The 18591-nt window shown below is 41.8% G+C and overlaps 1 protein-coding gene across 6 annotated transcripts in view; it reads right to left on the bottom strand.

Moving 5' to 3' along the window:
- Window positions 1-1670: 1670 nt before the first annotated feature.
- Window positions 1671-18591, bottom strand: part of lrriq1 (leucine-rich repeats and IQ motif containing 1) — a 32009-nt gene continuing 15088 nt past the window's right edge. Inside the window, exons 17-27 of one of the 6 annotated variants that reach the window (XM_058075082.1) lie at window positions 18229-18354; window positions 18019-18108; window positions 17040-17164; window positions 15794-15862; window positions 15649-15725; window positions 14838-14948; window positions 8913-9003; window positions 8728-8788; window positions 7745-7868; window positions 1923-1977; window positions 1671-1820 (exon numbers count right to left, since the gene is read on the bottom strand). In XM_058075082.1, the coding sequence (XP_057931065.1) occupies window positions 1802-1820; window positions 1923-1977; window positions 7745-7868; window positions 8728-8788; window positions 8913-9003; window positions 14838-14948; window positions 15649-15725; window positions 15794-15862; window positions 17040-17164; window positions 18019-18108; window positions 18229-18354 (948 nt within the window). In that variant the 3' untranslated portion in view covers window positions 1671-1801. Of the gene's footprint in view, window positions 1821-1922; window positions 1978-4136; window positions 6431-7142; window positions 7424-7744; window positions 7869-8727; window positions 8789-8912; window positions 9004-14837; window positions 14949-15648; window positions 15726-15793; window positions 15863-16377; window positions 16927-17039; window positions 17165-18018; window positions 18109-18228; window positions 18355-18591 lie in introns of those variants that run through there. The other 5 variants (XM_058075080.1, XM_058075079.1, XM_058075083.1 and 2 more) reach the window with 5 other exon arrangements.

The following is an 18591-nucleotide window of genomic DNA, read 5'->3' as shown; positions in this document are numbered from 1 at the left end:
GTTTTAATTATTTAGTTTCAAAACCTGAACTCTTATATCACATTTACTTGAATTTAAACATGTTAAAACATAAAAGTGGAATAAATAAAGAGTATTTTCTTATTGAAACTTTAAATGTGAACACTGAAACATCATTCAAGCACATCATGTGCCCAAAACCGTACTGTAGTGTACCTTAAAACCGAGGTACGTAGTGACCCCTGATGATGGCATATACATTACACAGTTACACCTCAACTGCATATATTTTCAGCAATCATGTTGAGTAATATAAGGTGATTAATCAAAGACGATTGATGCTTATATTAACGTTAAACATGTGAAGGTGTAGAGCTAGTGGTACCTGGGAGTAGCTGTCGGTACGAGGTAACACTGACAGATCGTAGGTGGCTGCAAAGTGACTTTTGGCTTGTTGGATTTGCCCGTAACGTTCTCTTTTCCTCCACTTGGCCCTTCTGTTCTGGAACCACACCTGACACACACAACAAACCACACACACACACACACAAACCTGTCACTAATGGGCTTTGAATAAAAATAGGGTCACTATGATACATTTTGTACATTAAAGATATGATATAAAACATCTCTGATTTGTGTCATGCAGGCAAATTAGTGTAATATCTAATAATATATATTATTAGTCATTTATTTTTATTAAAACATGAGGGTGGGCCAGAAGGCCACACACTTTGGATACCCCTGGTCTAAAGGTTTAGAGAAGATTGACGTCCATGCACTATAAAATCAGGTCAGACACAAATGATATAATACACACAATCCGAAATATTGCACCACTCACCCTTATGATCTAGGATTTATTTAGACTATATTTACAAATGTTTGACAACACTATTTTGTAAGAAACATCAATTTACACAATTCCATATATACAAGTCCATACACCCCCTTCTCCGTATCTAATATTGAAATAAATAAGTAAAAATGTGACATTATATAGTAATATAATGTATAACGGCTTAAGCAATAACTTGGAATGATAGATGAATGAAAATCAGGATAAATGCCATCAAACAGTCTTGAATATGACACTGTAATACACTATGATTAAAATGTATTTATTTTGTTTTCTTAATTTTGGGAAGATGAGTCATTGGTTTTGAACTACAGCTGACAATAACAGTAATCAGATAAAGTAATCTTATACAATATAATAAATGTATACTAATATATAGTAAATTAGCTATTTAATCAACAACTTTGAGGCAGGCTGAAATACTAAGAAAAATGTAAAATATATTTGCATGAGCTTGATTGATTTCAATAACAGCTCAGTATTATAAATCTAAATACAATTTCTTAAAATTAAATTGATAAAAAATAATAATAGTCGTTTTTTTTTTTTAAAAAAAAAGGTCTACTGACAATAGACACATTTTTAACTGCAATTAAATATGTTTTGTGACAATGTTTGGCGGCCACCATGCAGGCCAAACATTCGGCTCCAGTAGCCGTATCTCAATAAGCAGAACTTTAGAAACGAGTTGGCCCAAATCGGTATGGTAAAGTTTACATGCTTTCGGTGTTTGAAGGGGAAAAATCAACAGTGTTCTTTACCTGCACCCTGGCCTCGGTCAGTTCCGTCCTGGTGGCCAGCTGCTCTCTCACGTAGACATCCGGGTAGTGAGTCTTCTGGAATACTTTCTCCAGCTCGTCCAGCTGCGAGGTGGAGAAGGTGGTCCTGTGACGACGCTTCTTACTGCTCGTCACCTTGTCGCTCCTGTCCGCCGCGTCCTCCACAGCGCAGCAGGAGGCCTCCGCGCCGCCCTCGTCCTCCGTTTTAGCCGGGCCGTAGCTTCCTGCAAAGTACCGTCGAAATACACCACTTGGATGTTTTTCTTCCAAAGTGTTTATAATAATAAACACTTGAATAGAAAAGTCAGATTCCATGCACTTCTTACCGTGTAGGTCCCCGCGCGGCGAGACGCGGTGCTCGCCACTCGTCAGTCCGAAGGCCTGCGCACATTTTGGGGGAGACTTAGTGAAGTAGACCCCGCTGTCCAAGCTCTCCATGACCGGTTCCATGAAGTAGTCTCCGGCCTTCATGGCCTGGTTCTTCAGCCCGAACTTGTCCTCCATGTAGTCCATCATCATCATCGTCGTCGTCATCCGCATCAGTGCGGCAGTCACCACAGCAGCAAGTCTTTATAGACCCCAAAAGTCCTCCAAGACACCCACTCAACCCAACCCAGCCCTGCTGTCCGAAACATGAAGAACCACAACTCCTCCCACTGCAGGTCCAGTCCCAGTAGAACCGAACTATTGACAAACATGTAACTAAAGACACCATTTTCATCGAAGTTTGCTTTGCACTGGAACTAGCTACACATTTTATTTCATTTCCCTTTCAATTTATGAGCAAACATGTCCATTTCATAGTGTATTATTACATTTGATATAATTATTACTGTTTAAACTACAACTAACATATTTATATATAGACATATAATACATTTAAAGTACTAGTAAAAACTTGAAAAACAGTAGGATTCCTTTACTAAATATTACCTAAAGTCCCATTCGACTGTATTTATTAAAGTATACATCTGTACATTATATATTCAAAAATATGATGTAAATAGCATTAAGTGGTATTCATAGCAGTATGTGTTTATAAAGACTTATATGTCAATTGTAGGGTTTATGTTTTTATAAATATGTCCTTTTGTCCATTTAGTTTGTAAATTGTTGTAAAGTAAAACCTATTTTGAACACTTTAAAAACATCTTGCAAACATTTATTTAAAATTAAACATTTCTTTTTATAAAGAAACTTTCTAGATAGCTATCAGAAAAACTGCAGTAAATGTGACAATAAAATGTTCATTTGTGATTTATTTTGATAATTGAAAATAAATTACATATGTGGCCTTTTTTTTTGTTTAGACATTGTTAAACATATTTTTTTGAACTTATACACACTCAACAAGGTGGATTAGTGACATTTGGGTCAAATATGATATCTATTTAATGATTATACTTTGTTTCTGTTGGGTCTTTTTTATTAGCAGACATGTAAAAACAAGTAAAGCTCAAATATTGTCTTTTGTCCAAAATATACCTAACATGAGCTCTTTAACATCTCTTTAACATCCTCCTTGACAACCTGAAACCAGGCTAACATTCTTTTTCAAATTCAATTTGGAGCAAAACATCCTGCTAGGGCGTGCTCGCATTAAACTACAGTCTTAGTTCGGCTAAACATTTCGCCTATGCTTTAAGCTCAGGACCACTTTATTCCCTCAACGCGGTTCGGGTTTCTAGGGCCACTGGCACATTCCTCCAGTCCGAGTCCACTTTTCTTTACGTTGGCTAAAAGACGCAGACCAACGGAAGCGGACCCGTCGCTTTGCTTCCATTTCCATTCTTCCTTAGAAACGTTGTTTTGGAAAGTTACTGCAGAGTCTTTGTGTACTTTGCACTTCGATAATAATGATACAGATGGCAGAATCATCAATGACTCTGAATGTTATACAAAATATTTTGTTGTATTAACATACAATGTCATTTGCAAATTTCCCCACTGAGGGACGAATAAAGGCGTGTTTTAATTTATTATGGGAGGAATGGATTTTTCTAATGGATTTTTTTTAATCAACGGAAAACAACAAATGGTTGAGTTACATACATTTGTGCTGATAATTTATATTAACTTCATACAGTATTGAGTTTGTAACATGTCTATATTTTGGCAACATAGATTGAGTTTTCATGTAAGTTGGAACTTATATCTAAATAAACACCTAAGTCACTCACACTGTACACAGAACACATGAGCATACAGTAATAGAAACATACTAATACTAATTCTAACTAATGCTAATTCAAATAGTATGCCCACAGAAATCTCAAGCATCTTTGGTCTGTTTTGTTTTGTTCAAAATCAGTAGTGTCCTTGCTATCACATAGAACAATAAAATGTAAAAGTTTGAAGATGGATGTTGATTTTTATACGGAATTAAGAGGGTGTTGTGACATTGTAAAAATAATCTGCAAAAGTTAAGAAGAGCAGTTGAATGGCAGATGCATGACAAACACAACTACAAGTGGATGAAGTGGGTGGAGTCATAAAGGACAGTAGTAAATATTGTCCCCTGCCCCATCCCCCACCTCCAACCCCCACACACGGTGCCCCCACATAGGCCTTAATGATAAGAAGCTCCCCCCTGCCAAACGAGAAAGTGCTCCTGTTTCTCTACGGTCCCTGTGGCGGTACACCAGCCCATCTTTGGCCCAAACTCTACCATCAGTATACGGTCAAATAACTTGGCTGCCACCTAACCACCGGCCACCACCTCTAGGCACACACGTGGCACAAAACAATCAAAATAAATACACCTGACACATTTCCTGAAAGAGAGCTGCTCGCCAGGGCCAGCTATTTGTTTTGACTTTCATTAAGTGATTGTTTCCAGGCGGGATAGCGGACCCATCAGCTGACATGTGTGCGCTTGGTGAAGGGATCCAGATCCATCCATACACACTGAAGACTGTAAAGACCATGTTACACCAAGCAGTACACTTAGATTCAGAAGGTAATAATGTAATAATGATGGTGCCATACAATGGTTGAGTACCTAATGGGCAGAGCTATAATTACAATGGTCAAGTCCAGAATGGTAGAAAAACAAAAAACAAAGCTTGGCTATGTCTCAATTGGCACACTTCCCTTCTTACACTTGGTCTTTTGAGCGCATAAGTGCATTCACACTGAGAAGTACGGCAAAATGTGCACTGTCCATATCCAGATGTTGCACTGAAAAGGTGCAATCAAATGCTTGATTTCAGTGTTTTCCAGGAGGCTAGTGGGAATGTTGCTCCAGGTGGTGAAGATGGCTTCACGGAAGGCTGTCCGTTTTTGTGAAATTCTGTGAATTCTTAACTGCTCTTAACTGGATTTAGATCAGAGGAACACGCCGCATGGACTGCATAGTGACCGAGTGGTTAGCGTGCAGGCTAACCACTCAAGTCTTCCAGAAGAAGTCCAATGTCAGGTGAGAATTGTCCTGTTGAAAAATCCAGTCATTACCAAATAGACGACAGGACCTTCAGTTATGAGGGATGCCATATGCAACATCTCCACATAGTCATATAGTCTGAAGCTCCATTGTTCAATTGAGATCATGGTGGCACCCCCTCCACTGTGACCAAAAAGTGTGTAATGACCACATTTCCACTACCAATATTGTGCCAAGATTGTCTGCACTTAGCAAACACGGACCTACGTTACCACTCTTTGGAGTTCATACACGGTAAGTCAGGCATTTCCAAACAGTAGCTCATGAGCTACCACTAGCTCCTCCTAACCACTTTTCAAGTAGCTCTCCAAAAGGCCCCTGTACCGACAAAATTAGAAAGTGCGGTTCGGCAGTAGTCTGGAAGTCCTCCGGAGAGCTTGGGAGTATGACCAATCACAGCAAAGTCGGTGTGCCCAGAGGGGCGGAATAAATTAAAAGAGACTGTTTTGGAAATCTAAGGAAATACAGCTAGAATAGGTGCAGATTCTGGAAGATCTGGAAGCTTTATGTGTGTTATCGAGTACACAACTCAATACAAAGGGATGAAAATGAGCATAATAAGGCCCCTTTAAAATTTTCAGACATTTTATAGAGACATTTTAAGGTTTTAAATTCTAATTATTGGACTTTTTAAGACCTCATAGATACCCTGAACAGTAATGGATTTGGGACACTAGTTGCTGTGCTCCAAACTGGCCACTTTGATGATTACACTCGAATATGTAACGGTATACATATTTATAGTGTAGCATAATCCTAAATCGCCACAGTGCTGTAATGGTACATGCTGCTCCCTTTTGCGCAGATGATGCAGGTTTGATTCCTGGTGGCCAGGGCCAACGGTCAACCATTTGCGATGTATAGTACTGGTTCTGAGCCGAAATAAATTGGGGGGTTGCACCGGGAAGGACATTCAGTGTAAAAGCTAAGCCAAATCAAACATCGATTGACTCCCTAAAGAGAAAAGCCAAGACAAAGAAAAACTGCTATCCTAAATCAATGCGCACAAGATATTAAGTTCCTCTTCTTCTCTCCTTATTAATGAATTACCACCCCCCTTCCCCATCTCCAAGAACTAAGTATACAGTTTACACCAGATACTGTTCTGTTTGCACCAGAACATCGAGAGGTGAGGAGGACAGGACAAGATAAGATGTCATAAAATACGTATGAAGGTATCAAATCATAACAGCACTATTAGCTAAGGTGAGTTTTGGTACAGAGGAGATGTCACTTGAAGTGTTTTTTTTCAGTTATGTGCATGTTTTAGTTTGTCTCTCTTCTTCCCTCCACCCCAGCCACCGCTCCACCTGACTGTCTCATCCCGAAAGGAGATGCATTCCTTCCTGCGCACAGCAGATGGAACCCGGCTAGAAGATGGAGCATCTTGTTCTAGAGGAAATGCACAAAGGTGTCACATTACATCAGTCCACATAGATAGACAAATGTATTGGGACACAGTTTAAACAAATGAATGAGGCAGAGGTTGGATTGGGGCAGTGGTGTTCAAAGTGCAGACCTTAAAAAAGGTATATTTTAAAGTGTATGACATTTATTAATGTATAAGGATAAATCCGATGACACTCTAAAATAGCTGAGATAACCGATAATTTTTAAAAACTCCCCAATGAGGCGAAATTACCTGTACAGTGTGGGTGAGCAAATCTGCCTGCCTGTCGTAACTTTCCCTGAGCTCACATGTAAACAAACATTCACTTTCGAATGAAGACATTTCCTGTGCACATTGTACCAAATATAATCTGCACATCGATGGGGGAAAAAACAGAGCATACAAAAAATCAGCCACCTGAAGCTCTAGCACTGCAGCATTTTTTCCAGAGATTTCTGTGGCATCACACCAGCTGCTCGGAGTGTATGCCTGAATACAGTGTAACTTGCTGCTTTATCGGTACCATATATTGATCTTGAGACACAAAAAATTACTGGTATAAGTTTGCAAAAAAAAATATGCACCTCGAATATACCAACCAAGTTGTCCCTGAATCTTAACTTCTCAACAAGTTGAGTTTTGTGAGTCATGACAAGCTCTTAACGATGACAAAGTTGATTTTCATCAGCTTTGGCTAAGATGTACTTGTGTGCCAACGAGAGCAAGGAAAGCGAGCGGCTCAGCAGCACAACACACTTTTCTGCTCAGAGCCAGCGTACCTCGTGGATATCATTTTGAAATCATCATCAGAATCCAATTAGGCCTCATTAGCAGGGACAGGGCTCTCCTTCAGGCCGCCTCCTGAGCTTGTTTCATGTGCTCATCTGCTGTCAGTGGCATCTTTGTCAGGCCGGCTGCTGAGCCCCTGGTCCCCGCACAGAAGGCCCAGTCATTCGCTACCTTTTTTCCCCGCCTCTTCTCTCGCTGTTCGTTTCCTGCTAAAGGAGAAATTCACGACACCGTGTCCCCGGCCCGACCTTCTGGGCCCTCCCCCAACTTAAGCCCGCTTTGCACTCGCTGAGCAGTCGCCTTAAAAATTGTACAACAATTCTGAAGATTGACAACAATACTATCATGAAATTAATGTTGATGTGTGACTTTGACTTTTGGTTTAGTAATATGTATATATTAATTAATAGCCCTATCCAGAACTCTTTAAAATGATAGATAAAATGTGATGTTTGCAGTGCATGCTATACATTCACATTCACACACCTCAGCTGCCGAGCAATTCTACAATAATATAAATGCCTTACTTGTCTGAAGTTCAACAGAGGTGTTGCGTGCACATTTGTTTTCTCTGCATGGTTGGGGTGATAAACTGCTGTCGGCCCAAACTCCACTAGTGTGATGCAGCTGTTCGATATGCGCTGTTTCTGCCTGTATATGAATGTACACACACATAACAGACAACATTAAGAATCACACACAATCTGTCTGGCATGCTGCGAAACAATCAACATAACATAAAAAAAACGTGGGGATAAGTATTTGATCCCCTGCTGATTTTGAAGATATCAACTGTGCAAAAACCTTTATGGTAGGTTTATTGCAACAAGAGAGACAAAATGTAAAAAAACAACAACAAAATAATACAATTAAGTAAGGATTTTAAATTAACTTGTATTTGATTGATTGAAATAAATATTTGACCCCAATGCAAAGGTCCTTTAACAACTCTGGAGTTGTTTGAATGGAAAAGAGTGTTTATGTGACAGGTAACATAGACAGCATATACTCTATGTACCAGCCCACAATTTTTACATGTTTGTCTTGATGCTTCACTTCACTTTTTTCCAAGCGTTGAGATGTCACACTCTGTTTGGTGCTCCTTGCATGCACCATAGTGAGGCAAAGTGAAAGTGAAACAACTATATTTAAAAGAAACATAAGGTCATCAAACAGCTTATATTTTTTTGCAATTTGCTGGCATGTCTGGAATGGAACCCACATGAAAAACGGGGATCTATTGTACTTTCCTAGAGGGACAGGACAAATTTGGGTATTTCATTAACACATAGCTGGTTTGTTGAGGTCAAAATGCTTGATGGTTGGTGAAATAGTTATAAATTCTCTCAATCAAATAAAATTGCATCAATAACATTTAGTTATTTTTATTACCATAATCCTACCGTAAAAATTCTGGACTCTTCATATCTTTGTAAGGAGGTATTTATTACAAAACCAGCAGGGTATCAAATACTATCTGTAACTTGGAAGTGAAAGAGGGTGTACTCACTCCACGCTGTGGAGGGCCGCCACTCAACATGACGGCACCGATGTCTGGTAAGAAATGCTCACTGTGAATAAAACAGAAAATGATGTCTTTCCTCTGATTTGTGTCTATTATGCAATGCAGTCACACACTCCATATACAGTCGTACTCAATCAAAGGTAATCTAGTGACAACGTGTATTTGCTCACCTTTCCGAGCACTTTAGAGTGTTCTGCTTACGGTGCCACTCCCGAGTCCTTTCCTGCTTGGCTCGCCCCGAGCACGCCTCAGCTTGGAGAACTGCACCCCCACAAGAAATCCAGCAATAAATGTCACAGGCGACTATTTGTTTTGAGATGAGTTTCAAACAATGTCATTAGATTGGTAAAAAGGGTAGCGAGGGAGCTGTGGTGAGGTTCAACAAATAAAAGTGCCAACAGTCTTAACCTGTGTCATCAACTGTCAAGTTTGGCTATAAAAATGAAGTCACTGCAGGCAGACTGAAGTGAGAGGAGTGTGTGGTCAAATCTGCTGCCGTGTTTACATTACGTTTAAAGAGCTTTGTGTGTTTGCTGTAATAGATTTAAGGCTGCGGAGAGAAGCTCTCCTGACTATTGTGGCAGCTTGTGGTTCTCCAGTCCGAGCCGCCTTCCAACAGTTTTTTGGGGAAAGGAGAGAAATCTGAACAGCAGCTGATTTACGCCGCGTGTTGAAATCCCATAATAAGGCCGTAACTTAGAGTAAACATTTGCGTTGCGCTGACAGTAACGCAGCCACAAGCGGGTGTGGGCTAATAATGGATTCTGACAAGTCATTGCTGGAACTAATCATGCATTTATTGCAGCCCTTTGCTTGCTGCAACGAGGAGAGGCAAGTGCTCCACTTTTCATGGGTTAATTGCTGAGGAACAGTAAAAGTGTCAAGTGATAGATGCTCCCCCTTGGTGGAGGGGGGGCAGGAAGTGGTTGCTTGTGCTTCTCGTTTCCCGTCGGGAATGACTTTTGAATACAACCAATGAAGTAACTTCATCAGTCTATTTTTAAAATACTAATTAAGCTGATGCAGTGGGAATGCAGAAAAACATTTTTATGACCAACGATGAAAAATGATTGACCTTGAAAATCATCTCAAATCATCATTAAACCATTTGAGCACCAGGGAAAAACATCCATGTAGCATGAGACCATCCACTTTACTTTTACGCTCCAACCACCCCCCCATCCAAACCACCCAAGACCCCCTCCAGTACTCCCTGCAGGATGTCGGGGGTGGGGGGGGTGCTGTAGGAGTCACGCCTGTTAAGAGAGGCTCTTAAGCACATTAAGTTCAGCTCGTCTCTGCTGAGGAGAGGAGAACGGAGTGAATATCAGAAGGTCGAGAGGAGAAACAGAGGGTGGCCTGAAGCAAACAAGCTGAAGGAATGACATGCTGCTCCCCCCCCTCCACTTCAAACACAGGAACACCCCCCCAGCCCAGCCTCCTGTGCCCAGCCTTCTGCCTTTACAAAGATAATAATGCCCACTTTTGATTGACACTGTCAGAGAGGTATTCATTTGACAATATGTTTATTATTGTGCTTGTACAACTGTACTGTATCATACCGACAGCTGTTTCATATTCACCCCCCTTATGTAACCAAAATATTAGAAACAGCTACACTAGGCCAAACTATAAGCCCAATAATAAACATATTTTTAAATGATTACCTCTGAAAAGTGAGCATTATTATCTTATCTTCTTTAGGGTTGGATTGGTGGCAATAGTTGGGGATTGAAACACCGTCAGTTGTGTGCAAAGCAAAAGAAAAAGAAGCTTTGAATGTAATCATCAGCAACGTGTGTTTATAGTTGTTTGTGTGCCCTCATGAGCGTGACTCAGACTCGTGCGCCATGGCGATGCCCGCATCCTCCCTCAGCTCGAGGTCGAGAAATCTAGATCACAGGCTAGAAATTGAACGCACATGAATGGCGGTGAAAAAGACTGACACCGAGTTATTTTGTATCCGAGATGCTAAACAAGACGATTGCATTTCACTTCACTGAAGTGTGAAATCTAGTTAAGTGGTCAGGAGGCAGTGCTTCCAACCTAAAACAAACACATACACCCATACGTTCCCTCCGCCATCAAGCCGGATATTTACTGAGGTTAGGTGTCAGTTTGAATGAAGATGCTGGAGACAGCGAGTGCATCCCTCCTGGGGCAGAGGTGTTAGAGCTAAGGTTGTGGAACCACCTCACTCTCACACACTTGACAATAGGAATCATGTGAGGAGTGTTGCTATGTTTTTTGCCTTCACAACAAAACATCTTGTGGCTCCCCTCCATCCTCTCCCTCTCTCTATGTAAGTCGATACCCATTTCAAGTGGGTTACTCATGTCCAGCACATCCACACAAAGAGCCCGGATAAAATAAACACACCGCGTCAGATATCTTGGAAAGAATCTGTCATGGGTTTCGGGGCTAATCACCTCCAGAAGGGCCTTGACTCAAAACCCTGAAACGTTAACCCCTGTTGGGGAGAGCTTGTCGGGCCCAAGCTGCTTGGCTATAGGCCCCGGGCACTGGGAGAGATCCGGGGGGTGGGGGGTGTTTTCCACAGGTCATGGCCAGGGGCACGCCGGGGAAGCTCGGCACGGGTCCATTTAGGATCACAGCAATGGGAGCCAGCTCCCGACATGCCAGCAGCACGCCTCTCCAGAGTCATCCAGTAAAAAGGCAGCAGGAGGCTTCATCTCCAGAAGCAAGGTGGTTCGAGTTACGCATTTTACAGGAACCACGACAGCCTGCTTAGAAAACCGAAGATGTCGGGTATGAGGAGGAGGGGGGGGTTCCAATAATGGGTCCCCATCACTGTATCAGCTGATGTATTGTATCTTCATTACTTCTTCATCAGTAGGCCTGTTTGACTGATTGTCAACAGGGTGGAGGAGGACAGATAAGACCATTAGGAAGACATTGCAGTAAAGTAATCATTGTTGGAATGTGACCGGTCCTGAAGAGCACAATGCATACACAATCTAAAACGATTGTTGTGTCTCAGATGGAATACTCGTGGCAGTAAGTCCAGTATGTGTACAGTACACTGTCCTGAGTACGCCACTTTTGACAGCGCAGTGCTATCTGAAATCCATCACCATAAACGATGACCGCTTTTTCTTCAACTCTCCTTTTTAATTGGGAATTGCAACCACTACACAGAGCATTATCACCAACATTTGGATCACCCCATACTCTGTTCTACAATAGTTAAAAATGTATTTGTTTTGACTTCTCGCTTGCATGTATCCCCTGCTTCAAATGAGGAAGAAATTATTCCGTCCCTTTTTTTAGTAGTCCCCAGTTGACTACTAAAAAAACTATTGAAGGTGGTAAGTGTCCAGCACTGGGCAATCATTGAGTGCAACCTTTGGGCAAGGGTCACCATAAAAGAATGAAAGGTTAGGACATTCTAAGGGCCCATGGCTGATAGGGCTAGTAAATGGGTAAATAAAGATCTTCCAGAATCTGCACCTATTCCAGTTGGATTTCCAAAACGGTCTGTTTTTACATTATTCCACCAGCGGCCCACCACCAGGCACACCCACGTCGCTGTGATTGGTCCCACTCAGCTTGTACAGCACGTCCATATGAGGAAGTCACTGGCTGGATGGAGCCAGTAACTTCTCACAAGGCTCACTGTGAAGTCACAGTGAGCTGGTGTTTGAAAAAACTCTCTGAAACCGAGTGCTCAGAGCCATCCCAAACTTCATTTAGGGCTCACTTCCAAATGCGCAAACGTCATTATCTGAAACTCTGGCATCGTTTAACACGATAATACAACATTTATAAGTCAGAAGTGTGAAAAAGGCATAATGGGTCCCCTTTAGTCAATGCAGGTAAATGTTTAGTATGTATTGTTAAATCAGTTGTATCTCCTCCATTTACCAGATTTAATAACATTTAATAACATAAGTCAGCAGCAGCAGCCCTGTCTCACCAATACTTAACCCCTCCCAGTGAAGAAGATGAGAAACACTGTGGTCAATGACATGTTACTTAGTATTATTGCAATGAGTCTGTAGGAATTAAAGGTGATATTTTTTCATGAGGCCCTGAATTATGACACTCAGCTGTGTTAAATCCTATCATCCTTCTCTCCTCCCTCTTTGCCACTTGTGCCGGTAGGAGGGAAGGAGTCGTGGCTGCACGGCACAAGGCAGGAGCACCATACCTACGTCTGGTCTATGAAATTACAGCCCACAACTCCTCTAGGAGGCCACAAAGGACCCTAAAACAACCAAAGAACGGCAGGTCTCACTTGTCTCCGTTAAGGTCAGTGTTCATGACTCCATCACAAGAAAGACACCGGGCAAAAACAGCCTACATGGCAGAGTTCCAAGATGAAAACCACTGCTGTACATAAACAATATTAAGGCTTACCAAACAACACATTGATGATCCCCAAGACCTTTGGAAAAATACTCAAAAAATTTTACTTTTTGGAAGATGTGAGTCTCATCACATCTGGTATAAAAGTAATGCTGCACATGAGAAAAAGAACATCATACCAACAGTATAATGTGGCGGTGGAAGTGTGATGATGTGGAGCTGTTTTGCTGCTTCAGAACCTGGAAGACTTGCTGTGATAAATGAACCGGCCTACCTTTCCGGCGTAATGATTTAAATAAAACACTGAGAAAAAATTGTAAATAACTTTGTCAAATTCGATGTAAATGGATACCAAATGGTGGTAATGGTGATAATGTCCAAAATCTTTTTAAAAAATTTAGTTTTCAGAGGAATATTAATTTAAATATCAGCATTATGGGCTGCACGGTACCGAGTGGTTAGCATGTAGGCCACACAGTCAGGCGATCGGTTCTCCGTTTGGACATGTGGGGCATATGCATGTTCTCCCTGTGTGTGTGTGGGGGGGGGGTTCTCTGTTAGGTTACCTGGCGACTCCAAATTGTCCATAGGTATGAATGTGAGTGTGAAAGGTTGTTTGTCTATATGTGCCCTGTGATTGGCTGGCGACCAGTCCAGGGTGTACCCCGCCTCTTGCCCGAATACAGCTGGACTAGACTCCCGCTACCCGAGTAAGGATACATGGATTGATGGATATCAGCATTACACTTGGACCAGACACTTTTCTGCATGGATGACCTTCAGAGAGACGAGAGGCCTTGACCCTGGTGGTGGCGAGGGAGGGGGCAGAGGAAAGATGGAGACAGGCCCGGACTCCCCGCCTCTATTATCCTCCCTCCAGCTCTTCCCCTTCTTTGAAGTGTGGCTGCGGATGTCACAATGTCAAATCATCTCACCACCTTAGGGCAGGGCAGGAGACCACGGCAGGAAAAGTTAGAGGGAGAACTTTGCCTCAAACTTCCGCACAACACAGTCTTGCAAAATGTCTTTAAAGGAGAACTAGACTTTTTTTGGAAGTTTGCCAATCATTCACAATGCATATGTGACACATGAACATATATTTCTTTCCCTTTTCTGTGCATTATAACGCAAGAAAATGAGTTTATATGAGCTAGCTAGCAACGGGTGTCATGGGAAATACCTGCTGTATTTTGACGCTAAAGCCCTGACAATGGGCAAAATTCCAAAAAAAGTGCAGTTCCCCTTTAAAGACAGCAGGATGTTCCTCTCATATAGAGGATTTTTGAGTGGTGGCTATATACTAGATAATATTTGACTTGTGTTTTTGCAGCACAAACAGAATGTTTCATTCATTCATTTTCTAAGCTGCTTGTCCTCACTAGGAGGTATCCTGGAGCCTATCCCAGCTGACTTGGTGCAAGAGACTGGATACACCCCAGACTGGTTGCCAGCCAACCGCACATATAGACAACCATACACACTCCCATTCATACCTAAGGACGATTTTGTCTCTCCAGTTAACCCAGTGCTTCTCAATTATTACAATAAAACCTACCCTGGACAGCGAAGTGTAAAGTTATATCCGGTAATGTTTTTTTTTTAATTATCACTCATCAGTGTATTCTTACTTCTCCCCACATGAGGTTAAGGGGCCAAAACAGGTCCCACATCAGTTTTTTATTGTTTCAAGTGTTTCACTGATCATCATGTAGGCAGTAGGCATCATGAGTACATCCAGCTCTGGCCAAAAAAGGAGCATGCCTTACCTTTGGTACCATCGTTACCACGTAGTCTCTGTCTCTTTGGAGTCTCGATTGCACACAGCGGGTAAGTAGTGAGTGGTAAGTTTCTACAAGCCACAAGATGCACAGATGGACTTAGGAGGGCAACAGAAGGTTAAAGAGGGACAAGGCGGGCCTAAAACCAGATGCAGGGAACCGCAGCCTGATGTCTGGAACTCTGAGAGCTGCTCTGGTCCTAGCGAGGCCGCTGCCATGAGAAGTTAGACTCGACAAAGACCTGTTGGTCATTGGAGCAAAATGACAAGACTGCGAGGAGTGGAGGCATGCTTTTGCAGTTGTGATCAAAGGGCAGCGTGCCTCCACATGGCAGCGGCGTGCTAACCAGGACTGGACCACTATCCGAGCGGCACAGAGCTGACGTCACCTTGGAAACCACAACAACAAAATGAAAGTCAGGGCTGGAGGACTTGTCAGGAGGTTTCTTGGCAGTAATTTGCCTTTTTTTAGGTTACCAGTTCTCAAATAAAGCTCAATGAGAAGCGACACAGTCTGGCTTCTGCTGACTGTTACGGCTCATTACCTCACACGAGTTGGAAAGGTGCACTGATGTCAAAGCAATGCTGCCAAGGCAACCTTTTTCCCTTTTAGGAAATACAGTCTGGGACATTTAGGAATGACGATGCAGAAAAATGAAGCTTTGTGGATGAGTTTCTGGCATGAGTTCCTAATACTGTGTACTAATCACTACTGATACATGTAACACCCAGAAAAATAAGCACAGGCACACTTCCAGCTTAATGTTGCATGTTCGTTATTTCAGTGGTTCATTTCTTACCTGAGCTTTTCTTCTTTGACTTCATCTTCTGGGCTCTTCTTAGCATCAGCTCAGCTGTGTGAGGATTAGTGAAACCCCTAAAAGCATACGAGTGCACAGTGACATCAAGACATATCATACCAACAACCTCAATGAAATGATTTACCATTCCTCCAGAATCTTTTCTGATCTTTCAGAGAGGCCACTCGCCACTGAGGTTGAAGCAGATTTGTTTCTAAGATAAAAAGAACAGAAGTGTACACCATGAGGTATGATCTTGCAGGATATAATTGTATTCATTTTGATTGTTGTAGGCAACTTGTAGTGTGGAAAATAAGTATTTGAGTTTCCCGTTTTACAAAGATTGGAACAGTCCAGAAGTGTTGAGGGAGGTTTATTGTAACAGAGAAAGACAGAATCTAATGTATACGAGTGCAACAATACACATAATTCACAGTTCAATTCATTTCGATGTGTTGTGTTACGGTTTGATACAAAAACATTTCTTTAATTAGAATTTTCTTGACATTGCCAACATTTTTCTCAACTTAAAAGTAAAGTTCTGTTGCACAGACCACAAAAAAGCACCAGGTAATAAGAATATAAAACAACTGTATCTGATGGAGTTGCATGTGGTGCATGTGGACAGTAAATATTACAAATAAATTAATATTACAAAGCTTTTAATAGTGATATCAAATAACAAACAATCCATGCTACATTTTGTACAGCCTTATCAATATGAACATATTCAATATGAATCACTTTGACCACGTCAAAAATTCACGTTTCATTTTCTAAGCTCACTTTAAGGGGGAGTTACTTCCCGATGTATGTGCAAAAATGGGGAAAATCGCAAGAGACACGCACATGGCCCGCATTCACTTTCAAATGCTAATTATTTTCTGCCTGCACTCAGGAAAACATTGCCCGCAGCCAGGGCGCACAGGCAAGACAGGGGAGGAGTGCGTGTGTCGCAAGTTTAAAAGAACATTGTGTACATTGGCCGACCATGGCAGTGGCTCCTCCTGGCCAACAATGTGGTTGTCTCCACCTCTGTCGACACATAGTGTATCCAACTACTGCACGGCTTCTCCTTCCGTGCAATCTGGTTGTCCTGGTCATGATAGCCCATAGGTGCCATATGAGTAATACAATACATTTATAAATATTATATATATATATTGTATTATATGTATTGTATTATATCTATTAGATTGACAGCTCTTGGGTCTTGAGTGGAAACGAAAACCTACCATAAAAATTATGTACTGTTCTTATGTTTATGAGGGGTTCAACCTGCAAAATCAGCACAGGATCAAATACTTATTTCCCCAACTGTATATGTAAACAGGTAAAAAATGAATGATGTTCCACTGACAGAGCATACATGTTTTCGTTGGAGGTCCTACCTTTGTGGTGACACTGTCTTGCCGCTAGAGTCATCCTGGTCCTTGATCCCCCAGGCCTGTGTAGGTCTCCATACAGGCAGAGGTGGCAGAACATGCTGGGAATGTTCACAATAGGAGCCAGAAAACTAGAATACAAACACAGCATAGTGCTTCACACAACTAGGACAGCTTAGTTGTAATAAAGTGTTGAAGTGCTGTCAAAGTTCCATCTTGTTGTGGCAAAGGTGCTAAATTGTTCGCAGAGAGGCTGGCCATGACGGCAGCTGCATCCCGTCAGCTGCACCTCAAACTGGCTACCATGATGTAGAGCGCTACAAACGAGCCAAAGAAAAGATCCAACAGGAGGTAAATGAAGGCAGAAAAAAACACCACCATGAAAAACGACATCTGCCAGCGCTGAGCAACCTTCAGGCCTCTCCAAAGTAATTGTGTTTTTCCAGAGAATAAATTCAAAGATCAATCAGGCACATAGAGAAGAGCCCCTGTGGGAGTGATAAGCATGATGAGGAAGTGATATGTAGCAAATTACTCTGCAGACGAGGACCAAAATTCACACACTGCCACCTGATACACTAGCCTATATACTGTACTGTATACTCTATGCTTCAAAATGACGAAATATTTGTGAGGCCAGAGGTCACTGATGTTAGACGTGAGTGAGGGTCTCAAGCCTACTAGGGATGTAGCGTTAACAGCAGGACCTGGGGGGGCACTTTCAGCCTGCAGCTTATTGGCCCTCAGCATGCTGTTAATGTAAAATCAATTCATTATTAATAAAAATGTATTATTAAATATTACACAAATTTGTCACCTATAATGCCAAGCTAAGATGTTTTGTTCAGATAGTTTAGAATACTGTATATATTGACCTACATCGCATTGCTTTTAGCATCTTCAATGTACAAAATGCATCATTGTGGCCTCCAATCTGAAAAAAAGTTTGGACGTTCCTGATCTACATTGTGGTTTGCTGCCTTACCTGCTGCAACAATGGCTGCTTTGACACTGACGAACATCTTGCAGGAAGGTCATCACAAAGCGGCACAGCCCAGCCTTGCTCAAGTGTAGCCTTATTCAAAACAAAATACATTTAAACGCAAATATTCCTTAATAGGAAATGAGCTGTTTTGTGTGTGTTTGTTTTCCAAAACTCGGAAAGTCAAAAATCACTTGACCACATGAGACACACCTCATCAAAGACAAATTCGTCCAAGTCCACCACCTCAAAGATATCATCCTCGCTTGTGTCGAGCAACGTGACGGCAGCAAGAGCGTCCGCCAGCCTCCTCCTCCAAGTGAAGCCCCTCCAATGTGCCTGATGTGGAACACAAAAATGACATAAAACACTCCATGAATCACAGTGCAAACCTCAAATATTGTGTGCTATTCCATTTGAGATAAAACATGTTAAGTTCTTTTTTTTTTTTTTAAATGGCCGAATGTTGTTGAACTCTGCATGACTTCAGACTGCTCAAAGACAAATGGAGCTCCAGTGTGCCTCTAAATCCTACAGTTCCCCATGGGAATTAGAAAAGGGCGGGGGGCACATTCA

This window comes from Doryrhamphus excisus, chromosome 6 (assembly GCF_030265055.1).
Source record: "Doryrhamphus excisus isolate RoL2022-K1 chromosome 6, RoL_Dexc_1.0, whole genome shotgun sequence".
NCBI lineage: Eukaryota > Metazoa > Chordata > Actinopteri > Syngnathiformes > Syngnathidae > Doryrhamphus > Doryrhamphus excisus.
The sequence above is the reverse complement of the archived record's forward strand: the minus strand, read 5'-3'. Positions and strand labels throughout refer to the sequence as shown.